We start from the raw sequence: 25,735 nt of genomic DNA on the forward strand, positions 1-25,735 counted from the left end.
AATTGCAGGGGGGTGGAGGAGGGCGCATGGGCTGAGTGGATAGGGGCAGCCCGGAGCCAGCCAGGCAGTTTTATTGAAATATTTTTAAATAATTGCACGTGTTAGTCTCATGTGTCAGCAATGCTTTGTCTGGTTCAGTGATCGCCCACAGAAGAGCAAACCCAGGGGCTGGATAGGAAATGTTCCGTCCCTTGAATCCATGCTGAGGCTCCCCTACATGGGGAGCAGAGCCGGTCAGCCCATCTGGGGCTGGCACTGTCCAACATGTGTGCTCAGTCCTCACAGGGCTTCCTGAAGGCCAAAGTTAGAGGCCAGAGACCACAGGCCCCACTGTTAAGAGCGCGCCCCGGGCAGCTGCAGGCCGGGTGTGGGAGGCTTGGCGTGGTGCCCTCGGTGGCAGAGGAGACTGCCCGCCTCACAGTTCAGGTTGCGGTAGCGGGCAACAGCTGGTGTGGGGCGGGGGCACATGGACAGGAAGCCAAAGCTGAAAGGGCCAAGACAGCAGCCAGGGCAGGGCAGCCCCTCATCAGACTCCCGGGGAGCTGAAGGGGGCGGTGAGGGTTCTGTCCGCTCCAGGGCTGCTGCCCGGGGCAGGCTATGCTGGGCCCGGTTCCACGGCTCCCCAGCCCAGCCCTGTGGGGAGTTCACCACCACAGCCGGGGGGTTGTTGTTAAGGACAGGTCCTGATCTAGGGGACCAGGGCTGGGAGGCTGAGGAACAAGTGCTGATGAAGTTGTCTGTGGCCACGGCCAGGGGCAGCTGGGGAGCTGGTCCTGGGGGTTCTGGCTCAGGGCTACTGCCCTCACACTCCATTCTTTCTTCAGCCGAGGGGCCCACGCTGGGAGGGCCAGGACCTGGCAGTGCTGTCTCCATACGTCGGGGGAGCTCAGGGGATGATGGGAGCGAGCGGCAGCGACGGGCAGGGGTCCCGGGGTGGATCAGGATCTCTGGAGTGGTCACCAAGGGCAGCTGCGTGGAGGGCAGTGGTGATGGTGCAACAAGGGGCAGGGGCCCGACTGGCTTGCTGGGTGTGTCCAACAGCTTGATCTTGCCTCCCCGGAGGTCTTCCCGGAGTGAGAAGGGGTTGACGCGAGTCAGATTGTCCCCCCAGTTGGGGGGTGATTCTGGTGACGGGGGCAGGAAGAGGTCTGACCGGCTTCGGGAAAGCCGGGGGTCTGGCCTAGGAAGTGTGGCAGAGGGAACCCCTCTTGAAACAGACCCTGTAGACAGAGAAGTCTGTGGTTACTGTTCTCAGCATTGATCATGGCTCCTTGAGGCCTCATTATTCACCAGGAGGCTGGTGGGACCAGAGCTCACAAAAAGGAGGCCCATTGGGTACTTTGGACAGGGGGAGATGTGACCTCTAGCCCTCCTTTACCTCTTCTTTCCTTCTTCCCCTCCCTTGGCTCTAGAATTTGGAAATATCTTATTTGAGATGTCCTTTCATACCCCCACCCCCCAACTAATAAATACACTTAGTCTTAATCCCCTGAGTTCTAAGGAAGAGGCAGAAGGAATTCAGGTGGGTCAAGGTCATGCTCACTTACTCTGACTGTGTGTCAGGGGAGCTCTGGTGAGGGGGGCTGGCTCAGGCAGCTGCTCCAGGATCCATTCCAGGTGCTGGGTGATTTCGGTGAAGGGAGCACGAGTGCTTGGTTCCATCTGATGAGTAGAGACAGGGACAGCTTCACTCAGTGCTCCAAAAGAGGGTCCCTAGGTTTTCCTCCCACCACCTGGAACAGGAAAGCCTTGCCAGCTGATGGATGGGGGTGGTGGGCAGGGAGAGAGAGGCTCTTACACTGCAGCAGTGGATGGCTAGGAGCAGGAAGGGCAGTGGGCAGTCATCCCCTACCAGGGTCCGGAAAGCAGGCACATCCAGGCCAAAGTCCTGCGGGGACAGAGAGGAGGGGCCTTCAGGTCAGCCTTCCTTGGGTTCGCCTTCTGATCCCCAATCAGGACCTCAACCTCCAGGGAACCCTCCTCGGTTATGAGCTGCCCAGTCTGGAGCTCCCCCTTATCAAACCTGGAGACATCATTCACCTCAGTTCGGGGCAGGTAATCTGGGTCCGCAGGTACTCGTGCAATGAGCTCACAGAGGACAATCCCAAAGGCAAAGACGTCGGCCTGAGGGGAGGAGAGAATGTCAGCGGGAGTAACTGATGGTTTTCATGTCAGAATTTTGTCAGAATATGTCAGAATTTGGGGGAAGTCTTGATAGTTTTATGCATTGGAGGGGTGCCTATGAGCGGGCAAGGAGGAATTTGGGGGTCTCCTAAATATTCTGTATGGCTGTTAAAGGACTTGGGATGGGGCCTTCTAAAAGTATCTCAAGGGTCTCTGGAAGGCCTTGGAATCTGAAGGATTGATGTCTTACCTTCTCATCATACAGCTCACCCCGCAACACCTCTGGAGCCATCCAGTATGGGGAACCTACCACAGCCAATGGCTCCTTTCTTGCCCCTTCCCTGCAGGGGTAGGGGCAGAGTGATCAGAGACACCCCACTCAGATAACCCCCCTAAACAAAAGGGGATGAGTTCAGCCCCCTCCCCACTCCAAAGGAGATGTCTCTGGGGGCTTCACTTAGATAGGGACCTTCTAGAAAGTTTGGGGGGGCCCAGGGGCATTCACCTCACCTATACACAGGAATCTTTTCAGCCAGCCCGAAGTCACCCACAACAGCCGTGAAGCCTCGGTCTTCCCGTCGGATCAGACAGTTCTGACATACATATAAGCCATCACCTTCTGTTCTCTGATCTCCCAATATATACCCCAAAGCCCTGTCACTCCACAGTAACCCCAACCCTCTCTGATCTCCCAGTTCTCCAGTGCACCCCAATCTTTCAACATCATCTATCACTCCAAACATAGCGTGGTACTCAGCCCCTCAGAGCTCCCCCTCACCCCAGTCCCCATTCTCCAGGGCCTTGCTACTCCAACATCCTAACAGGTCTACTACCCATATTCTAACATCTATGGGCCGGTTACAATGTAATAGCCTCAAATCCCCTTTCATGCCTCCACCCACCTGGCCAGCCTACCTTGGATGTTAAGTCTCGGTGGAATACACCTTTGGCATGTAGGTACCGCAGGCCGCGGGCAATGTCCAGAGCCAGGTGGAGCCTGACAGGCCAGGATAGGGGTTCTGGGGAGCTGAGCAGCTGTTCCAGGGTCCCCCCATTCATATACTGAGGCATAGGGGGAGAAGGGGAATGAATGTTAAGGTTTCCGCCTGTACTCTAGGTCTCCCACTTATAAGCCAGGGGACACTCAGGAGGAGGGATCACAAAGGTCAGAAGGGTGAGTCTGTGCTCTAGGGTCCCCCACTCATATTCTAGGGCTGTCCTGTCCAAGACATGTGCAACTATTTAAATTATTAAGTTTAAATAAAATTAAACATTTAGTTCCTCAGTCACACTGGTCATATTTCTACTGCTCCCTAGCCACATGTAGCTATAGAAGATTTTCATCACTACAGAAAGTTCTATTGGACAGCATTGTTATAGCGCATATAGAGAATGTGACCAGCTGAGGCATTTTATTTGTGATTAGCCCAAAGGAAGTTCAGGGAAGCCTCTCATGGGAGGAGGTCCTGCTGCCTCTCAGTAGTCCTCTGTAGATGCACTGGGCGCGGACATTCTCTCTCCCCTTGGTGGTGTTGGGGGTCCCCTCCTTCCTGGCCCATCCTCACCTCTGTAAGAGCGTGCAGCTGCCCCTGGTGCACACAGACCCCCATGAACCTGGAAGAGGATGGAGAAGATAGGAGGGTAGGCTGTAAGAGTCCAGGCCCTCTACAGTTTCCACTTTTCCCGCGGGATCTTTCCTCTTCTCCCAGCAAGCTTCTCAGCAAGCGGCTGGGGCCGCTCACCTTAGGATGTTGGGGTGTCGGAGCCGGTTCATCAGCTGCACCTCGCGTAGCGTGTTTCCCCGGTTACTGGGGAGTCTGTTCATTTTCAGCACCATGACTTGCCCTGACTGTCGGTGCCTAACCTGGGGGCGGCATAGGCTGGCGAGTCCAGGGCAGATCCGCCAGGTCGCGCGGGTCGTCCGGGTCTGGGTCCCCTAGTTCCAGCCTCCCGTCTAAGGCTCGGTCCCGCCCCTCTGCTGATCCTACCTTGTAGACCTCAGAGAAGAAGCCGGCCCCGATCTTCTCGGCGCAGTGGAAATCGTCCACGCGCGCCAGGCTTGACACGGCGCTGCGGAGAGCCCGGTAGGAGGAGGGGCGGCCCCGGCCTCCACCCGTGCCCCCCGGTCCCGGGGGCCCCTCCCCCGGCGCCTCTCCGGGCCCTGGCCCAGGGCCCCGCAGTGGGGGCCGTTCCCCGGCCATGGCCGGGCCCCCAGCCCGGGCCTGCCTCACATGGCAGGGTCCCCGGGGCCCGGGCAGGCCGCGCTTGCCATGGGCGTGCGCCCAGCCCGATCCGGGACGCTGGGGCTCCCGCTCCTGCCCTGGAGAATGGAAGATCCGCGGAAGATCTTGGGCCCGCCCCCGCCGCGCCGGCTTGCAGGGCCCGGGTAGACGCCGCTCCGCTTCGCTCTGCGCAGGGCCTGGGCCTGGGCCTGGGCCGGGCGGTGGCGGTGTCTCTCCTGGGCGCCGCCGGGCAGGCGGGCGGGCGGGTTCCCCGCAGGCGGAGGCGGGCGGGCGGGCGGGCGGGCGGGCGGCAGCGGCTCCGCTTCGCCGCTGGGGTTCAGGCTCCGCGGCCTGCCGGGGGCGGGGCTGAGCCGGGCCTCCGCTTAACTCCTTCCAGTCCGGCCCACGGGCAGCGGCCACGCCCCCTCAGGTACACAACCCCCAACCGGTGGCCGCGACACCCTAAGCGAGTGGGTCTGATACGTCGAGGCCGAATTAGTTCTGGCCCGAGCTGAATAACTGAAGGGAATTATGGACTGATTGTGCGTACGCGCAGCTCAAATGTCTTTTAGCTGCCCTGGGAGTCCTTTCCCTCCTCCCACCCTCAGGCCACTGTCTGAGGACAGCCGGGCTCAGGAAGCCTCCGGATTCCTGGGCTCCGTGGGCCAGCAGGGCAGAAGAGTAGACCCTTCAGGTTCAGCCACAATCGGAGGTAGCCCAGCAACCTGCCTACCTTCCCGGCCTCCGCTCTGGCCCAGCCTGCCCATTTCCCAGGTCTCGACCCCTACACCTCTGGATTCCCTGACACTTTCTCCCTTCTCCGGCGGTTGTGGTGCCTCAGGCCTGTATAGTGAGCCGGTGGCCAGTCCGTCCCTGGTGTGGCCTACACCTTCTTACTCCATCCCGCCTCCCTCGAATAAAGTACAAAGAAAGAGAGTATCCGCCCAGTGACCACCCAGCCCGAACCTTCCTCTTACTCTTTCCTCCAAACGGCCCTATCTCTCTGCAGAGAAGCCTCCACCTGTCCGGAAGCCCCTCCTCCTGTGGGATCCCACCCCTTGGCAAAACCCCGCCCCTCCAGGAGGCCTCCCCTTCGGAGACCCCTCTCTTCCTCAGTGAGATCCCCCCGTTCACAGGGACCGTTCCTCAGTACAATACTGCCTCCGTCAGCGTGTACCAGAACCCCTCAGTGCGACACCCCTCCCACACAATGAGACCCCACCTCTCAGAGTGACTCCACCAGTCATTGTGACCCCTCCTCTCAACGTGACTCCTCCCCTCAGTGTGGCCCAGCCCTTATCAGTGTGACCCCTCTCAGGACGTTCCGCCCTCCACCTCGTAGGAATCCGGTCTGCCCCCTCAGGCTGGAGGAGGAGCTGCAGCTGGCCTCTTTTAAGTCGGCGCTGGGCCCTGACTGCGCACGCACTGTGCACCCGCAGTACCCAACGCTTCCGGTTCTCCGCTGGCTCCTCCCCCCGGCGTCGGCGAAATAGCCAATTATCGCCAGGGATGAGTGACGTCGCTCGATCCGGCAGACGCCTCCGGGGCAAGCGATTGTGGGCGGCACTGAGCAGCTTGCCACCTAGCGGCGGAATGGAGGGCGGCGGGAGTGGAGGCTGCAGGTCTCCGGAGGGAAACGGGCTGCGACGCAGCTTGAGGGAGGAAGGCTGAATTCTTTTCAAAAATTCTCAAGTACTGCATTTCTGTTTTTGTGGTAAGATGGAAAGGAAATTTATACAAGCACAGTCTGCATCCATGTGGGTGCTCGCCTTCTGACAGAGCCCTGGCCCGTGTTTATGAGAGATGGAGCCGAGTTCTGTTTAATTGTCCAAGGCTAATGAATAGAGAAAAAGCAGTCTTAGATTACAAACCGTGCCTTAGAGTGGAGAGAAGGCCAGAGGCTGTGCCCGTGCACCGTGCAAGAGAAGGTTTCGCACAGCTCTGGAGAGAGAGTGGGAGAGCTTCACCATCGTCCGAGCCAGTGGAGACGGGCCAGTCTTGAGAACAACATATGCCTGGGCCTTGTTTGGTCTCAGCAAAACAAACTCATTCATGACCTTAATGTTAGCATCCACAACTATTTAATTTGTAAGTTTGATTTCTATAGTTGTATGAGATCTATAAACACTAGGAATTTATGCTTCATTTTGTTAAAATAATATTATAATAGATAATTCACATATATCTGACCGTTTATCTAAATTTGAGAGTTACTATTGTTGGTGGTAATAATTCCAAGCAGAGGGGCCAGGATCCTGTTTTCAAAAGATCACTGTGGTTGTCCTATGGAGGCAAGGAGACTTGCCAGTGCTTCTGTCAGGAAAGGCGAAGAGACTGAGCTAGGACAGGGATAAGAGGAAGGAGAGGAGGAAACATTCAACTAATACGGGAAAGCTTGCTGATTGATTTAGTATCCAGAGTCAGTCAGTTCAGTGGAAAGAAGGAGCATCAGCCGGGATTTTTTTTTTTTTTTAAGATCTTAATTATTTATTTGAGAGAGAGAGAGAGAGCACAGTTGCGGGCGGGCAGAAGGAGAGGGAGAAGCAGACTCCCGTTGAGCAGGGTGCCTGATGCGGGGGCTTCATCCCAGGACCGTGGAATTATGACCTGAGCGGAGGGGAGGGCAGACACTTAAACGACTGAGCCAACCAGGCGCCCCGGGGCCAGATCATTCTTTATTGTGAGGTGGCTGTCTGTGCATTGTAGAATGTTTAGCAGCATCTCTGGATGCCAGTAGCAGCTCCCCTAGTTGTGACATCAAAAATGTCTCTAGACATTGCCAGTTGTCCTCTGGGGGAATGTAGGAATTAGAAAATAATATTCTATTCTTCCTTCCTTCCTCTACAAAGAGAAACTTTTCCATACCTGTTTGTTACCCAGAGATATATTTCATGTAGGAAAGGCAAGAAAAATGCTTGTTTCCCTTTTATTTTCCCAGCTTTTAGTGAGTTAGTTCCCTTGCATCCTTGAAAAATGAGATATTTTTTAATGTCAGGGTTTATTTATTTATTTTTTTTATTTAGAGAAAGCATGTGAGCAGATGGGCAGAGGGAGAGAGAGAGAGAGAGAGAGAGAAACTTAAGCAGGTTCCATGCTCAGTGCGGAGCCTCACGCAGGGCTCAATCTCATGACTCAGATCATGACCTGAGCCGAAATCAAGAGTTGGATGCTTAACTAACTGAGCCACCCAGGTGCCCCGGTTTTGTTTTGTTTTGTTTTGTTTTAATAGTACCATTATGAACTCATAATTTAACACAAGTATGTGTTTCAATTGTTGGCTGTTTTTTTATCATTTTTAAATTGTCCTATTTTGGCCAGTGGGAATGAGTCCTTTTGACACAACCCTTAAGGTTTCTTGCTATTTGATATGGTAAAATGTTCCAGGCTCATTTGTGCACTCCTAGACTAGAGCTGGTATCAGCTATTTTTTCCAGTGAGTCATAATTCCATTTAGTTAGAAATGGCATTTAGAGACCACAATCGGACTACTAGGGATATAAGATTATTTGGCCTAGGAAGAGCAGTTTCGTGAATATAGTTGATTATTCTTCTCAAAACAGTCCCCTCTACCATCTCTTTATTAGGAAAAATTTCAAATAGGCAGAAAAGTTGAAGGAATGCACAGTGAATACCTGTGTACCTTCATCTAGGTTCAACAGTTGTTAACATTTTGCTGTTTGTTCTCTTTGGGTCTCTCTAATGTGGTATATGATATATGATCTGACAGAATATAATACATTTTTATTGTACCATTTGAAAATAACTTGTAGACATCATGGCACTTCATTAGCATTGTCTCTTAAGGTCATTTTCTGTGTAACCAAAATACCATTATCACATTTTGATTACTTTCTTCATTTAATTTCTTGATTCTCCTCATATTTTATTGGCTCTTTCTTCTAGTGTCTTCTGCTGATCTTCTAGATCTTCCTGATCTCTAAGCAGTGACATACCCAGGGCTCCATCATTGGACCTCTGCTCTTCTTTCTACACACTTATGTGGCATTAACTCCAAGGCTTTAAATACTATTCACATGCTAATAACTCCCATTTTCTCTCCCACTTTTCCTCTGAACTCCTGTATTCAGTTGCTTACTCATCAGCTCCAGTTGGATATCTTTTTTTTTTTTAAGATTTTATTTATTTATTTGAGACACACAGAGAGAGAGAGTGTGTGTGTGTGCACAAGCTGGGGGAGGGGCAGAGGGAGAGGGATAAGCCGACTCTCCACTGAGTGGGGAGCCTGACTCGTGGCCCAAACCCCAGACCCTGAGATCATGACCGGAGCCAAAGTCAGATGCTCAACCAACTGAGCCACCCAAGCACCCCACATCTTTTTTTTTTTTGGTTAAGATTGATTGATTTATTTTAGAAAGTGTTCATGTGCTTGTGCTTGGGCGGGGAGGGGCAGAGGGAGAGAATCTCCAGCCACTCCTCGCTGAGCATGGGAACAGGACATGGGACTCAGTCCTATTACCCATGGGATCATGACCTGAGCCGGAACCAAGAGATGGACACTTAACCGACTGAGCCACTCATGTGCCCCTTCCAGTTGGATATCTAATTGGCTTTTCAAAATCACTGGGTACAAAACAGAACTCTTGAATCTTGTACCTCTTTCCCAGCTTTTCTCTAAGGCTTTGCCATCTCAATAAATCTAATCCATCCCAATAAATCTAATCCATTAGATGCTTCAGGCAAGACAATTCAGAGTTATCCTGGACTTTTCTCTTTTTCTCTACCCCATATTCAGCATATCAACAAATTGTGTCTGCTAAATGTTTGAAATCTATCCATATCTTGATCACTTCTGACATTTTCACTGCCTCTGACCCCATCGAAGCTGCCTCCTTTGTGGTCTCTCTGCTTATGCCTGTCTCCCTATAGCCTCTTCTCTGCTGAGCAGCCAGAATACTCCTGTTTAAAGTATAAGTCGGGGTGCCTGGGGGGCTCAGTCGTTAAGCGTCTGCCTTCGGCTCAGGTCCTGATCTCAGCGTCCTGGGATCGAGTCCCACATCAGGCTCCCTGCTCTGCGGGAAGCCTGCTTCTCCCTCTCCCACTCCCCCTGCTTGTGTTCCTGCCCTTGCTATCGCTTTCTCTCTGTCAAATAAATAAATAAATCTTTAAAAAAAAATAAAGTGTAAGTCAGTTCATTTTCTCTCTCTGCTCAAAACCTTCTATTATCTCATTCAGAATCAAAATCAGAATCTTTTTTTTTAAGTTTTTATTTATTTATTTGAGAGAGAGAATGAGAGAGAGAGAGAGAGCATGAGATGGGGTTGGGTCAGAGGGAGAAGCAGACTCCCTGCTGAGCAGGGAGCCCGATGCAGGACTCGATCCTCGGACTCCAGGATCATGACCTGAGCAGAAGGCAGTTGCTTAACCAACTGAGCCACCCAGGCGCCCCAAAATCAGAATCTTTACTATTGGGACCCTTGGGTGGCTCATTCGGTTAAGCGTCTGCCTTCAGCTCAGGTCATGATCCCAGGGTCCGGGGATCGAGCCCCACATCAGGCTCCTTGCTCAGCGGGGAACCTGTTTCTCCCTCTGCCTGCCACTCCCCCTGTTCATGCTCTCTCTCTCTTCCTCCCTCTCTCTCTCTGACAAATAAATAAATAAATATTAAAAAAAAACCCAAAATCTTTACTATAGTTCTATTTTTCTCCTAATATTTATATTCTGTTCTTTTGCTTGAGACCATCAGTATAATGTTGAGTGAAGTAATGGCAGTAGACACTTGTCTCTTGTTCCTGATCTTTAAAAGAATGTTTTTGATTTTTCACTTTTAAATTTCATGTTTACTGTGGATTTTTTTGTAGCTACATATACCAGTTAGCTCTTATCACAAAAGTGGCATGTAGCTAATCACATCAAAACCCAGTGGCATAGGGGCACCTGGGTGGCTCAGTCAGTTAAGCGTCCAAATCTTAATTTCGGCTCAGGTCATGATCTCAGGGTCCTGAGATTGAGCCCCATGATGGTCTTCCCTCTCAGCAGGGAGTCTGCTCGTCTCCCTCTCCCTCTGCTCTTCCCCCTGCTCGCACTCTCTCTCTCTCTCAAATAAGTAAATAAATCTTTTTTGAGAGAGAGAGAGTACAAGCAGGGGGGAAAGGTAGAGGGAGAGAGAGAGAGAATCTCAAGCAGGCTCCATGCTCAGTGCAGAGCCCAAAGAGGGGCTCAATCTCAGGACCCTGAGATCATGACCCGAGCCAAAATCAAGAGTTGGACACTCAACCAACTGAGCCACCCAGATGCCCCAATAAATAAATCTTAAAAAAAAAAAAAAACCCAGTGGCATAAAACAACAATTACTAATTCTTCTAAATCCCTGGGCTGACTGGGGTCAGCATTCTATACTAGGATTGGCTAGAGTGTTTTGCTGGGTGCCATCTGTCTCTCTTCCTGGGACCAGTTGGATAGCCTGGGCATGTTCTTCTCGTGGTGATGGGAGGAAGGTAAGAGGACAAGTATGGTTTTGCAACCGCTTTCCTGTCTCTGGGTCATAACATGTCTGGCAACATTCCAGTGGCCAAAGCAAGTCATATGGCCAAGCCCAATGTATACTCTGTCTAGAGTGGGGATGGTAGGAAAGGAGAAAAGATTTCTAAACAATGATATAGTATATTAATTAATCTTCTAGAATTAAACTAACTTTGCATTTGTAGTATAAACCTAACCTGATCTTGATGTTTTTTCTTTTTCTTCCCCTCTTCCCCCTCCTCCTTCCTCTCCTCCTCCTTCTACATTATTAGATTTGGGTTGCTTTTTTTGGAATTTTATTTAATTTTTTATCAGTTTTATATTGAAACATAATTGAAATACCATATAATTCACCCATTTAAAGTGTAAAATTCAGTGGTTTTTGTTGTATTCACTGAGTTTGCAACTATCATCGCAATCAATTCTAGAGTATTTTCATCATCCTAAGAAGAAGAAACCTCATGTCCGTTGGCAGTCACTCCCTATATCCCCCTCTGACTCCTTGACCGATAGTCCTAGGCAACCATTAGTTAACTTTTTCATTGTATAGTTTTGCCTCTTCTGGACATTTCATGTATTGAATCGTGCAATATACGGGCTCTTGTACCTTGCTTTCACTCAGCATAGTGTTTTCAAGGTTTATCCATGTGATAGCATGTAACAGTACTTCATTCTTTTTTATTGCTGAATAATATTCCATTGTTTGAATGTACCATGTTTATCTGTCCACCAGCTGATTGTTGTTTGGGTTGTTTCCACTTTTTGGCTGTTATGAATGATGCTCCTATGAGCATTTATGTACGGGTTTTTGTGTGGACATACGTTTTCATTGCCTCAGGTCCCTTTTGATGTGTTTTGTTCCTCTGTTCTCCCTTTACTACATTTGTTTGGTTTAAACTAATATTTTTTAGCATATAATTCTAGTTTTCCTATTTTTTTTAACATTTTAGTTACTTTCTTAGTGGTTGCTCTAGGGATTACAATCTAGTCAAATTGTTGAAAGGCAAACACACAGTTATCTAAACCTTACATAGTTGATTTGCTTTGGGTAATCCTCTGGAGAACACTTAGATGTTCTGAAGTCCCCAGCATGACATCTAACTGGTAGTGCGGGCTAGTAAAGCAATTCATATTTGAATTTATTTTTCATGTAATAAGCCATTTTACACTACTCTTATTCTCATTGTTTTTCAGTGGCTTCTTTTGTAGCTAAGCAGGTAAAGATTTTCTTCTTTCCCAACATTTATGGTTCTTATTACTTATTTTTGTTTCATGTACTATCTAGACTATCTAGAGTAATGTTGAATAATAAAGGTAATGGTGATCAGTCTTGTCTTCGTTCTGACTTTTATAAGATTGCCTAAAGTGAGGGACTATCAACTCCACACTCTGGCATCCATCTTATGCCCATGGCCAACATAGTTAATCCTTAGTACTTTTTTCTGCTAAGCCACGACCCTTTTTCAGAAACCTCACAGTAACACCCCCTAAATGACTAGTTAATCGGATTTGGTACAGTGAATCAGATCTGCTGGCCCTGGCTATTCTCTTTGAAGTAGTTGATATTGGCTGTTCATTTCAAATATTCTTTTTCATGTTTCTGTTCCTGGTTTACTAAAAAGCCTTTTAAAAATCACAAATGGATATTTAATTTTCTTTCTTTCTTTCTTTTTTTAAAGATTTTATTTATTTGACAGAGAGAGACACAGCGAGAGAGGGAACACAAGTGGGGGGAGCGGGAGAGGGAGAAGCAGGCTTCCCGCTGAGCAGGGAGCCCGATGCAGGGGGCTCCTGGGATCATGACCTGAGCCGAAGGTAGATGCTTAATGACTGAGCCCCGATATTTAATTTTCTAAAAGATTTCCCCAGGGTCTGTTAGAGTGATGAAATGGCCATTTCCTTTGGTTTATTCCTGTTAACTACATTGATGGATTTTCTAGTTCAATCATTGCTATAGTCCTAGAAACCTACTAATCTTAGTGTATATTATTCCTTTACAATATTGTTGGATTTTGTTTAGTTCATATTATGTGCCAGATAGCTGTGCTGAATGCTAGAGATACACTTGTGAACAAGATAGATAAAGTATCTGCCCGTATTGGGCTCTCAGTTCAAGGGTAATAAAGAGAGAACATTTGCCAGTGCTCCCTTATGCTGAGCCTTTGGCAGAAATCACTCAAGGTACGCTGTCTTGCAGAGCCTTGAGAAGTCCCAGAAACAGGGCCGTGGTCATTTAGTGGTATCTTCCATTGGACTGGAGGAGAGCAGACAAGCATCCTGCTATTTGCTGTCCCTGGTCTGATGTTTTATTTGTAATTTTTCATCTGCATAACTTGTATGAGGCTGTTAGGTTTTGAATTAAGTTAATACTAATTTGGTGAATTAAGTGTGATGTGGGTCTTTTGGTAGGGGGCATCTTTTTGACCATTTTTCAGGTTCTTCTGTGGCTATTATTTTATTCAGATGTTCTGTATCATTTTGGGTTGATTTTGATTTATATTTTCCTGGACAATATTAATTGCACTGAAACTTTTTGGTTTAATTACATGGAGTTTCACTTAGTATTCTTTTATAATAAAAAAATTCCTGTTTGCCTGTGTTTTTAGCCACTTCCTCATGCCACTCCGGGGGCCGGGGGGGTCTTTTTTCTTTTGGCTAGCTGTGCCAGTAGTTTGCTGACTATGTTGTCTTTTTTTTTTTTAAACAGCTCTTAGAAACATCATTTCTATTGTTTTTCTGGTTTCTGGTTTATTGGTGTCTATTGTTAGCTTCATAAATTTTTCCTCTTTTCCTTAGCTTATGATGTTCCTCTTTTTCTAGCTTCTTGAGTTGACTGCTTATTTATTAGCTAGTTAACTTAGTTGGTTTTAGACTCGTTTACCTGGCTAGGCTGTCTGCAGCCTGTTCTGCTGACATCCTCACAGCCTGCCCTGCAGCGCACAACGTCCTGCCCTCCCTCGGCACAACTGGTTGGTCAGGGCAGCCTACCCATCTGCTGTGAGGCCAGGCTTTAGAGAGACAGAGGTGGTATAGGTATCAGTGTTCATCTATATCTGCTTCTCCTTTCTTCCTGGGCACATGGAATCGTATACTTCCAAGCTGCAGAATGTTAACGATTGCTAAATCTCGGTAAAGGTTATATTTTTATTGTGATTTTTCTGTAGGTTTTTTTTTTCCAAATTAAAAAGTTAAAAAAATATATATATACCAGGGACCCAATTCCCAAAATAACCTGGATGGGGCTGGACATGAATATTTTTTAAAAAACCACTCTGTGTAATTCTGAAGCACATCCCTGCTTAAGAAATCATTGTTACAGAGATGGTGGGGGAAGAGGAGCTCATTTTGCGATGAGCCACACGCACACTGAAGCTATGAGGGAATAGAAATCCATCTGGGAAACGGAGGGAGAGAGAGTTTGCAGATTGAGAGAGAGAATGAGGGGAGGAGAGAGAGAGAGAGAAGTGAGCAGATTCACAGAGAGAAGCACGTGGCCCCAGGGAGAAAAGAGTGAAAAAAAACAGCTTTCACTTTTATCAGCTTTCAAGTTTCTCAATTCCAGGTTCTACGAGGCCAGGCTATATAGTTCGTGCCTTGGGTCCCCATGAAATCGGATTCATCTTTTTTTTTCTCAGTTTTTTATTGTTATGTTAATCACCATACATTACATCATTAGTTTTTGATGTAGTGTTCCATGATTCATTGTTTGCGTATAACACCCAGTGCTCCATGTAATACGTGCCCTCTTTAATACCCATCACCAGGCTAACCCATCCCCCCACCCCCCTCCCCTCTAGAACCCTAGTTTGTTTTTCAGAGTCCATCATCTCTCATGGTTCGTCTCCCCCTCTGACTTACTCCCCTTCATTCTTCCCCTCCTGCTATCTTCTTCTTCTTTTTTTAAACATATATTGCATTATTTGTTTCAGAAGTACAGCTCTGTGATTCATCAGTCTTGTACAATTCACAGCGCTCACCATAGCACATACCCTCCCCAATGTCTATCACCCAGCCACCCCATCCCTCCCACCCCCCACCACTCCAGAAATCGGATTCATCTTTAAGATAATCTCTCCTTCCTCTTACTCTTCATCCTGTTCCTGTACTTGGGCCAGGAAAAGTGGACGGTTGTTTTTTGTCACAAACCCCGCTCCCACTGGAACGCTTGTTGTGATATTATTGACATTTTATTAGGTGCCAGCAACCACTCTGCTTTATATTACCATTTAAGTTTACAGTATTATGCTTACAGTATTACTATTCTCATTTTATAGATGAGGGGACAAGAGATCCAGAGAGGTTTACCAGTTTACCCAAGGTTGTACAGCTAGTGAGAGATCTAGAATTGAGCCTATGTCCTTAGTCATGATGTCAGTATGCACTTGAGGCTAAAAATTGCCTCTGAAGGGGCACCTGGGTGGCTCAGTTGGTTAAGGGTCCGACTCTTGATTTTGGCTCAGGTCATGATCTCAGGGTCTGGGGATCAAGCCCTGCATTCGACTCCTCGCTCAGCAGGGAGTTTGCTTAAGATTCTCTCCCTTTCTCTTCCCCCCTCCCCCCACTTGCTCACTCTCTCTCTCAAATGAATAAATAAATCTTTTAAGAAAATCTGCCTCTGAATTCGGCTTTGATTGAATTCTCATTTGTTATTTGTCTCTGAATGATGGTGTGTAATCATACTTTTTTCTTTGCCCCAATAATTATTTAAGAAGACTTTTTTTTAAAGATTTATTTATTTGAGAGAGCTAGAATGAGAGACAGAGTACATGAGAGGGGGGAGGGTCAGAGGGAGAAGCAGGCTCCTCGCCGAGCAGGGAGCCCGATGCGGGACTCGATCCCGGGACTCCAGGATCATGACATGAGCCGAAGGCAGTCGCTTAACCAACTGAGCCACCCAGGCGCCCCTAAGAAGACATTTTTATGAGCTGAGAGGAGAGGGAGAAGTAGGCTTCCCTCAAGCAGGGAGCCCAATGTGGGGCTTGATCCCAAGATCCTAGGATCATGACCTGAGCTGAAGGCAGATGCTTAACTGAGTGAGCCACCCAGGTGCTCCAAGAAGGCATTTAAAACATGTCTTAGGGGTGCCTGGCTGGCTCAGTTGGTGGAGCATGTGACTCTTGATCTCAGGGTGGTGAGTTCAAGCCCCACAGTGGGTGTGGAGCCCATTTAAAATAAATTTTAAAAAATGTCTTAGTGTTTAAACTAATTTTTATTTTTCATTTACAGGTTTATTGTGTTTGTGTGAGAAAATGTGCCTTGATTATTTTGTGCTTATTGGGATTTTTGAGTTTTTTCTTTGTGGCCTATTATAAGGTATTTTTTTGTTTGTTTGTTTTTTAAATGTAGGCTCCATGCCCAGTGTGGAGCCCAGTGTGGGGCTTGAACTCACCACCCTGATAACAAGACCTGAGCTGAAATCAAAAGTCAGATGCTTAACTGACTGAGCCACCCAGGAGCCCCGTAAGGTAATTTGTTTTTGTTTAATCTCCATTGTGGCATTTATTGTGTTTTGACTTTCTCTGTACCTCTGTCTCTTCTTTATAGATGTAAAATCACTGAGGTCAGGAGTTATATCTAATTCATCTATTCATCTCTGTATTGACCAGAAGGTAACTGCCTGGCAGAGATGTTTGATGATAGTTAGTGGACTGAATAAATTAATGTTGGTCCTTGTGGATTTGAAGAATATTGTACATGAAAAAAGGCCAGAAGGAGACTGTGACATTTCCTTTGCTTTGATCCATCCTCTGTGCTCAGAGCAGTGATATCCAGATAGTGGCCTATTTTCAGGAAAACTTATAGTTGAATAAGATTCAATTGGAACTGTATCCTAGGAGGAAAATGCACATTTTAAAGATCATGGAAACTGTATGGAACTTTTACAAATATGGTTGCATTTAGAAATGATTCTGAAAGCATGTCAAAGTTTCTTTTATTTTTATTTTTTGAAAATGTGTGGGTTTTTTTACAGCCCATTAAATATTTGCACTGGTGAATAGATAAGGGAGTTAGAACTGGAAAGGGTCTTTTCTTTTTTTTAAGATTTTATTTTTAAGTAATCTCCACACTTAACATGGGGTTCAAACTCATAACCCTCAGATCAAGAATTGCATGTTCCACCGACTGAGCCAACCAGGTGCCCCAGAACTAGAAAGAATCTTAATAACCATCCAGTGCATCGCTTTCATTTTACAGATGTGGCTCAAAGACTTGAAGTGATTTGCCCAAGCCTGAACTATTAGTCCCATGCTCTAGTCAGGACTAGACTCTATGACCCGTTTTTTTTTTTTTTCCAATGGCCAACAGACACATGAAAAAGTGCTCAACATCCCTTGGCATCAGGGAAATCCAAATCAAAACCACAATGAGGTATCACCTCACACCAGTCAGAATGGCTAAAATTAACAAGTCAGGAAACAACAGACATTGGCAAGGATTCAGAGAAAGGGGAACCCTCCTACGCTGTTGGTAGGAATGCAAGCTGGTGTGACCACTCTGGAAAACAGTATGGAGGTTCCTCAAAAAGTTGAAAATAGAGCTACACTATGACCCAGCAATTGTGCTACTAGGTATTTACCCCAAAGATACAAATGTAGGGATTCAAAGGGGCACCTGCACCCCAATGTTTATAGCAGCAATGTCCACTATATGACCTGTTTTTAAAAGTCTCCTGTGTAGCTGATATGAGGAATTCTTTTTTTTTTTTAAGATTTTATTTATTTATTTGACAGAGAGAGACAGTGAGAGCAGGAACACAAGCAGGGGGAGTGGGAGAGGGAGAAGCAGGCTTCCCGCCAAGCAAGGAGCCCGATGTGGGGCTCGATCCCAGGACCCTGGGATCATGACCTGAGCCGAAGGCAGACGCTCAACGACTGAGCCACCCAGGCAGGCACCCTGATATGAGGAATTCTTTTTTTTTTTTAATTTTTTTATTGTTATGTTAATCACCATATATTACATCATTAGTTTTTGATGCAGTGTTCCATGATTCATTGTTTGTTCATAACACCCAGTGCTCCATGCAGAACGTGCCCTCCTCAATACCCATCACCAGGCTAACCCATCCCCCCACCTATGAGGAATTCTTAATCTCAGGAAACAAACTGAGGGCTGCTGGAGTGGTGGGGGGTAGGAGAGATGGGGTGCCTGTGTGATAGACATTGGGAAGGGTATGTGCTGTAGTGAGTGCTGTGAATTGTGTAAGACTTGAATCACAGACCTGTACCTCTGAAACAAATAATATATTATATGTTAAAAAAAAAAAAGATAGCAGGAGGGGAAGAATGAAGGGGGGAAATTGGAGGGGGAGACGAACCATGAGAGACTATGGACTCTGAAAAACAAACTGAGGTTTCTAGGGGGGAGGGGGGTGGGGGGATGGGTTAGCCTGGTGATGGGTATTAAAGAGGGCATGTTCTGCATGGAGCACTGGGTTTTATATGCAAACAATGAATCATGGAACACTACATCAAAAATCAATGATGTAATGTATGGTGATTAACATAACATAATAAAAATTTAAAAAAATTCAAAAAAATCAAGGAAATTTTACCAAAGAATATATTTTAGAATTAAAAAATTTTTAAAAAGTTAAAAAATAAAAAAAAAATAAAAGTCTCATGTGTAGGAACGCCTGGGTGGCTCAGTTGGTTAAGTGTCTGCCTTCAGCTCAGGTCATGATCCCAGGGTTCTGAGATCGAGTACTGCATCGGGCTCCTTGCTTGGCAGAGAGCCTGCTTCTCCCTCTACCTGCTCTGCCTGCCTCTACCCCTGCTTGTGCTCTCCCTCTCTGACAAAAAAATAAATCTTAAAAAAAAAAGTCTTCTGTGTATAGCTAATAAATCATCCTTATTCAGATGCTGGTATTCCTTTTTAATATTTTGACTTCTTGAGTTACTTAAGACAGAAGAGTATATTAAAATCTACCAGTCAATCCTACTGTTTCTGGTCATTTCTACTTGGATTCCTCCCATCCCCACCCTACCTCTTGGATGTCAAATGCCCAGATTTGGATTATCATAATCCTCGGTTTACGATATAGTCTCATCATTGGTTAATTATTAATTATTAATGTATAATTAATATTATACATTAATTATTAATGTATAATTAATTTTGTGTTAATTATTAATGTATAATAATAAGCATTTATGAAGTCGCTATCTCAAACAAAACCTGAGACCTTGGCAATCACGTACATCTAACTGTATGGTCTCTCCTCCCAGTTTGTCTCACTCCCTGTGAGGTAAGCATCTGAAACTCAGGCTCATCATTACCTTGCTTCCATTTTGACGTAGTTTTATTGCAGCTCTCCTGTGTATTTCTTTTTGCCTATTTCACCCCCCTGCCAGTAGCCACCACTTTGTTCTCTATATTTATGAGTCTGTTTGTTTTTTAATTCGTTTTGTTTTATTTTTTAGATTCTACATATAAGGGAAATTATGTGGCATTTGTCATTCTTGGTCTGACTTACTTTACTTAGCATAATACCTCTAGGTCCATCTAGGTTTTTGTAAATGACAAGATTTCATTCTTCATTTATGGCTGTGTAATATTCCATTGTGTATGTATATATACCACATCTTTATCCATTCATCTATCGATGGACACTTAGGTTGCTTCCATATCTTGACTATTGTAAATAGCTGCAATGAACATAGATAGGGATGCAAATATCTTTTGAATTAATATTTTCATTTTCTTCAGGTAAATACCCAGAAGTGGAATTATTCAATCATTGTATCTATTTATTTTAATTAAAAAAGGTTTTGTGTTGTATGTAATCGTTTGGAGTTTATTCTTTTCACATCTTGTTTCACTTGTGGTGGTGTCTTGATCTGAGGAATTTTTTTCAAGGGCCCCATGATTTTCTTTTTCTTCATCTTCATTGAGGGGATTTATGCTTGCCCAGTATTGTCTTACAATCAAATGACTGATCTGGGATCCATCTGAAACTTTTTTTTGGTAAATATTCTGACTGATTTTTAAAAATTGAGGTATAGTTGACATATAACATTAATTTCAGGTGTACAACATAATGATTTGATATTTGTACTTATATGAAATTTTACAGCAATTTCTCGTCAGGATCAAAGGTGGAACTACAGGAAGTTATAGACTGCTGTTTTGGAGACCTAACAGGCTGTGTGGAACGGGCAGGGCACTGACGTGGCTTTTTCCTAACTGGACCCTCATTTTGTGAGTAGGTGTAATCCCAGTGAAACCTTCTGTCCACCAGCACTGGCTGTGCAGCTCCCACCAGGAGCAAGCTGGGGTTTGGTTGCCATGATGACCGTCCCCTGGAATTGGGGGCACAGAGGCAGTGAGCAGTCCTTTGGGCCCCTTAGCTAGTTCTTTCACTTCCTTCCCAGGTTAGAACACCTTTCTGATCTTCAGGGACTTAGAAATATTGTTTACACAGATGGAAATAGTAGTAACAGGCTATTCACCAAGAGGAGTGGACTGTTTCTTCACAAACACAAATCTAAGACTCACTGTAACCTCTTTCCTAATTTGTAGTAATTCACACACTGATTCCAACTGCCATGGTTGGTCCTGCAGAATTTGTACGAGCCTCTCCCTTCTAATCTGCACCCCACCTTCACATGCTGACCTTTCAGTTTCTCAGCTCTTTTCCTTTCTCCCATTCCCACCAAATTCCAACCAAACACTAGGAATTGCTATTTAGTTAGCACTTAACATCAGCTAGACACTGGGGCCAGTGGCTCTTTATGTATCATCTTGTGCTACTGTTTTGTCCTACTCAATGAAGTAACATTAGTGTCTTCATTTTATGGCTAAGAGAGTGAGGCTCAATGAGATGAATTTGGCCAACGTCCGTATCTCCAGGGAAGCTAGGATTTGAACTAGTTTTTGTTGTTGTTGTTTGTTTTTATTTTTATGTTACGATGCCTTGGGCTCCAAGTAAAAGAAAACTTAAATTGGCTTTAACAATAATGAAATTATTTCATATAAAAAGGTTGGTTAGCTCAGTAGCTCATCAAGGACCCAGGCCTTTCTACTCTCCTATCCATCCTTGCTGTATTCAGGCTCTGTCCCCAAGTTAGCCTAGCTTCCCACAAGGTTTCATGATGCCTACCAGAGTTCTGTCATCACGTCCATAGAACTTCTAAAGGCAGGAAAGGACATCGTTCCTTCTTGTCCATCTCTCTCTCTCTCATTTGTCATGCATTTTTTAAAAAAAGATTTATTTATTTGAGGTGGGTGAGGGGCAGGAGAGGGAGAGCGAATCTTAAGCTGGTTCCTCTTCTAGCCAGATGCAGGACTCGATCTCATGACCCTGAGATCATGACCTGAACCGAAATCAAGAGTCAGACGCTTAACCGACTGAGCCACGCAGGCATCCCTGTCATGCATCTTTTTTCTTTTGTCATGTATCTTTTTATTTTTAACTTTTTAAGATTTTATTTACTTATTTGACAGAGAGAGAGACAGTGAGAGAGGGGACACAAGCAGGGGGAGTGGGAGAGGGAGAAGCAGGCTCCCCGCAGAGCAGGGAGCCCGATGCGGGGCTCGATCCCAGGACCCTGGGATCATGATCTGAGCCAAAGGCAGACCCTTAACTGACTGAGGCACCCAGGCGCCCCTGTCATGCATCTTTTTAAAGAGCATTTTAAGTTGCTTACTTTTCTTAGGGCCCTCTCTTATCCTGGCCAACTTCCCTTTTCTTGTCCAGAACGCCATAAGCCCGTGCCTCACTAATCACTGACAAGGGGAAATAGGATCACTACGATGGGCTTAGACTAATCAAGACTCATTCCCAGGGCTGGCTCCAAGCTTCCCTGAAGCTCTTGGCTGCTCCACAGAACAAAATTAAGGTTCTGTTAGGAAGAAGGGAGATGGGGGCAGGGGAATGGGTAGTCAGTGTGCAACCAATAGTGTTTGTTACAGAATCCAAAAGTCTAGGTTGTTAACCTTGCCACACTGCTGCTTTTCTGGGTTCTCCCCTCAGTTCCCATCCCCATCTAGCATATTTCCTTAACAGTGAGCCAAGTCTACAACCCCAGCTCTAAATGCCACATACCAAGGCTGTCCTTGGCACAACAGTGAGAAACGTGAAATGTATTCCTTGGGGCCCAGCGCTCCTGTGCAATCCACAAGTTAGGGATGTGTGCTTGGTCAGCCTGGGCATGTCACACTTGGGTGGGGAGAAGAGCAGAGGTTCTGCCTCCTGGAAAGGTGAACTGGCCTGACCCTGACTGACCCAGCCCCAGAGCTGAGTTCCAGTCATGCTGCCCCCCTCTGAGAGCTCTTCTTTCGGGTCCATACTTCTCTGCTCTTAGAATCTGAATTTTTTCTTATTTTTCCCCCTTCCTTCCTCCCTCCCTTCCTTCCTCTTTTTTCTTTCTCTCTCTCCTCTTTCTTTTCTTTTTTCTTACTTTATTCCCTTTCTTTTTTTTTTTTTTTTTTTTAAAGATTTTATTTATTTATTTGAGAGAGAGAATGAGAGATAGAGAGCATGAGAGGGAAGAGGGTCAGAGGGAGAAGCAGACTCCCTGCTGAGCAGGGAGCCCGATGTGGGACTCGATCCCGGGACTCCAGGATCATGACCTGAGCCGAAGGCAGTCGCTTAACCAACTGAGCCACCCAGGCGTCCCCTTTATTCCCTTTCTTTCTTTTATAAATAAGCTGTGCAGCCAGTGTGAGGCTTGAACTCACAACCCTTAGAAAAAGAGTTGCATGCTTTACCAATTGAGCCAGCCAGGCACCCTATGAATTATTTTCTTAACAAATTCTGATTTGTCCCTAGTCTTAAAACCCAACATTACCATATTTCCTTTCCTTGAACTCCCAGAGTAGAAAAACCCATATCCACTGAATTTACTAACTAGTCACAGGTCTCCTATGTGTGTTAGAAGCTTAGAGAAAATATTAGACAATAGGGAAGAAAATTAAGTTTTAGTAGCTGAGTGCCAGGTGCTGGGGTAAATTCTTTCCCACACTGACTTTATCTTAACAGCACCCTGGTAGGTTAGGTTATTTTAACTTTCACATTTGGGTTTAGGGAATTCATGTTCAGCAGAAGTTAAGTCGCCTGCTCAGACAAGGTTAAGGCCACAAGCTAGTAGGAGCCCATGATAGTGTGACCTCAGGCCCATGATCTTTCCCCTCCACCCCCTTTCTGACTTCATGGTCTTTGCTGGTACAAAACACATTTGTATATATTAATTCGAGCCTCACAACAGTAGCAGGGTGAGTCCTGGTATCTACATTTTGTAAAAGGTTCAGAGATACTAAATGACTTGCCCAAAGTCATATGGAGCTTAGCTTTTGCGACTACAGAATATGCCTAGCAGAGCACAGCATTATTTGTTGAATGATAATCCAGATGATGGTGGATATCCAATAAATAATTCTTGTCAAAGTAAAATGATTGAAAAGAAAATGTCACTGCTTAGAGTCTCTAGGTTCCTTTTTCTCCCTGTCCCCCCCCCCCCCCCGGGACCCCTTAGAGACCCTCTCTTCCCAGGCATTCCATCACTTTCAGTCAACACTCACAAAGACTAGCACCCACATGTCTTCAGGCAGGGGGTTTAAGAAGGAAGGGTGGTCCTCTTAAGATAGAGCTGAATGGACCTCACAGTTTTTGTTCTTTCACCTCCCACCTTAGGGCTTCCTTCGCTCCCTGAACCGGAGGAACAGGAGGCCACGCTCACACTTTTCCCTACCCCCATGTGGTGGACTGCATTTGTTCAGGAGTAGACCAACCAGTGAGCTCCTGGCCTTGGCCCTGTCAATTACCTCCCTAGTGCCTCCTCCCCTCTCTCCTCCCTTGGCCCCGCCTCCTGCCTCTGGTCCCACCCCACCAACCCTGGACACAGTACACAGCCTAAAGCTTCGGCTCCAAGGGAAACAAAAGGAACTGCCTGGATTCCCATGGCTATGGCCAGCACCTTCATACCAGGGCTGAACCCTCAGAACCCTCATTATATCCCAGGGTAAGACTTCAACCCAGGGCACATCCCTGCTTGCTTCTGGGAATAGGGCTATAAGGACATGGGAGTTGTGCCACGTAGGACGTAGGGGCCAATAGACAAACTGGTATGGTAGGCCCAAGGCTGAGATATTCATGGTGTTGGATGGAAAAGGAAGAGCAAGGGCATAGTGGTAGCTGGGCCTGCCACGAAGCTTTGTGTTGTCTTCTCCATGGTAACAGGGTAACAGCAGAGGGGAAGGGTTGAAAACCCAGAGAGAACTGAGAAATGCCTGCTCCAAATATATACGCAACCGAATCCAGAAAAAAAACCAGGGCTTTCAGAGGTCTCTGTTTCTATCTCTGCGGGTGGTGGAGCAGGGGGGGTCTAGAGGTGAGCGGGTGAGTCCTGTGCTTACAGGTACACCGGACACTGCCCACTACTTCGCTTCAGCACGGGTCAGACCTATGGGCAGATGACCGGTCAGCTGCTTCGAGGGTTTCCTGGCCTAGCCTGGCCCCCCACCCATCGCACACTTCTGCCTCCCATCCGGCCTCCAGCATCTCCTGAGGTTCCCAGGGGAAGCCTGCCTGTCAGGCGGGGGCATGAAAGGCTTAGCTCCAGCATGATTCCTGGGTACACAGGTATGTACGGACAGTCTGAACAGGTGTCCCCAACCCAGAACGTGTGCCCCAAACACTAACTGAAATCTTTCTTGCCCCCTCCCACCCAGGTTTTGTACCCCAGGCACAGTTCATCTTTGCCAAGAACTGCAGCCGGGTCTGGGCTGAGGCTCTGAGTGATTTCACTCAGTGGTCTGAGGGACAAGGGGGTCAACAGCTGCCAAAGGAGGCCAAGGGTAAAAAAGATGTGGAGAAAGACCAAGAGCCAAAGCTGGAGCCAGAGCTGGGGCAAGAGGCAGAACAAGTGAGACCAAGAAGGCTGGAGGGGGTCCGGGGGGGTTGGGAGTTGGGGAGCCTGACCTCTGTGTGGGCGGGCCTAGGCAGGGCGGCCATGAGTAGCATGGCTACGGGGTGCAGGGGATGTGGGCTTGACCGCCAGCTCCACCCCCCAGGGAGCTTCTGTTGGAGCACAGGGGCTGAATTGGATAGCCTTACTTTTTCTCTGCCACCTTCTCCTCACAAGGCTTCCCCCTATTCCATGGATGACAGAGATCCTCGCAAGTTCTTCATGCCAGGTGAGAGGAAGTGGCTAATGACCAAAGGCATGGGGAGGCTCCCAGGAGGTCCTGACTCAGTATCCGCCCCCCCCCAGGCTTCACTGGTTACGTGCCCCGTGCCCGCTTCCTCTTTGGCTCCAGCTTTCCTGTGCTCACCAACCGGGCACTGCAGGAATTTGGACAGATGTACTCAGGGAGCAGACCCCAGAAGGATCCCAAACATCTCCCTCCACTTTCTAGGACCTACCCTCAGAACCTGGGCCTATTACCTAATTATGGGGGCTATGTGCCAGGTGAGGATAGCCCCAGAGGGGACTGGAATATTTGTGTGTGTGTGTGTGGAATGGGTGGAAGTGGTTGGGGGGGGTTGGAACTGATATGGGGGGCCCTTGGATCATATGGTTCGGCTTTCTCACTGGGCAGAAAAGGATATGGAGGTAGCTCACAGTGGGAAGCTGGGACCAGATTTTGGAGGGCTTAGGCACTGGCTGAGAAATAAATGGCTCTTCTTGCCACTGGCTACAAGTGACAGACTCTGTTGTCCATACAGGGTATAAGTTCCAGTTCGGGCACACATATGGGCATCTCACCCATGATGCACTGGGCCTCACCACCCTCCAGAAGCAGCTCCTGGTGTAGGTACCTGGACTTCAAGTTCTCTCTTCTCTGTCTTCCTATCTCAGCCATCCCTTTGGAAGGAAGAGAGGTGGGCCCGAGGGGGGTGGGGGGAGGCACAAAGAGAAATGGTTTGGAGGCCGAGCACCTTTTTTATTAATAGGTGTAATAAATAAATA

The 25,735-nt window shown here is 47.1% G+C and overlaps 2 protein-coding genes across 7 annotated transcripts; one reads left to right on the forward strand and one right to left on the reverse strand.

Annotated features, from left to right (window-relative positions):
* Nucleotides 1–32: 32 nt before the first annotated feature.
* On the reverse strand, nt 33–5,629 carry TESK1 (testis associated actin remodelling kinase 1). Its single transcript, XM_025852790.2, has 10 exons — nt 4,113–5,629; nt 3,867–3,988; nt 3,690–3,738; nt 3,040–3,186; nt 2,635–2,717; nt 2,375–2,465; nt 2,041–2,124; nt 1,799–1,888; nt 1,548–1,662; nt 33–1,220 (listed from the first exon to the last, which is right to left on the reverse strand). The coding sequence occupies exons 1-10, from the start codon at nt 4,323–4,325 to the stop codon at nt 334–336; spliced, it is 1,881 nt and encodes a 626-aa protein (XP_025708575.1). The 5' UTR covers nt 4,326–5,629; the 3' UTR covers nt 33–333.
* CIMIP2B (ciliary microtubule inner protein 2B) lies at nt 4,083–25,727 on the forward strand. Of its 6 annotated transcripts, none has more exons than XM_073881383.1 (8): nt 4,083–4,208; nt 16,173–16,291; nt 19,900–20,024; nt 24,182–24,405; nt 24,495–24,688; nt 24,908–24,959; nt 25,037–25,234; nt 25,492–25,727. In XM_073881383.1, exons 4-8 carry the CDS (start codon nt 24,237–24,239, stop codon nt 25,578–25,580), a joined length of 702 nt encoding a protein of 233 aa, XP_073737484.1. In that variant the 5' UTR covers nt 4,083–4,208; nt 16,173–16,291; nt 19,900–20,024; nt 24,182–24,236; the 3' UTR covers nt 25,581–25,727. The 6 variants fall into 6 exon arrangements, with proteins under 6 accessions (XP_073737484.1, XP_073737483.1, XP_073737485.1 ...); XM_073881382.1 differs by lacking the exon at nt 4,083–4,208 and adding an exon at nt 5,686–6,434; XM_073881384.1 differs by lacking the exon at nt 4,083–4,208 and adding an exon at nt 5,686–6,060.
* The last annotated feature ends 8 nt before the right edge of the window (nt 25,728–25,735 follow it).

This window comes from Callorhinus ursinus, unplaced genomic scaffold, assembly GCF_003265705.2.
Source record: "Callorhinus ursinus isolate GAN/ISIS: 27379988/994484 unplaced genomic scaffold, GSC_fseal_2.0 scaffold42, whole genome shotgun sequence".
In the NCBI taxonomy this organism is placed as follows: Eukaryota; Metazoa; Chordata; class Mammalia; order Carnivora; family Otariidae; genus Callorhinus; species Callorhinus ursinus.

Bases quoted from the DNA above. Each gene is read 5' to 3' on its own strand.
- TESK1 (XM_025852790.2), bottom strand. From the start codon at position 4,325: ATGGCCGGGGAACGGCCCCCACTGCGGGGCCCTGGGCCAGGGCCCGGA. The intron at 2,718-3,039 runs GTAGGCTGGCCA...TATGTATGTCAG, and splicing joins ACCGAGACTTAACATCCAAG to AACTGTCTGATCCGACGGGA. The intron at 1,221-1,547 runs GTAAGTGAGCAT...CTCTGTCTACAG, and splicing joins TCCCCTGACACACAGTCAGA to GGTCTGTTTCAAGAGGGGTT.
- CIMIP2B (XM_073881380.1), top strand. From the start codon at position 23,724: ATGGCTATGGCCAGCACCTTCATACCAGGGCTGAACCCTCAGAACCCT. The intron at 24,960-25,036 runs GTGAGAGGAAGT...GCCCCCCCCCAG, and splicing joins TCGCAAGTTCTTCATGCCAG to GCTTCACTGGTTACGTGCCC. The intron at 25,235-25,491 runs GTGAGGATAGCC...TTGTCCATACAG, and splicing joins TTATGGGGGCTATGTGCCAG to GGTATAAGTTCCAGTTCGGG.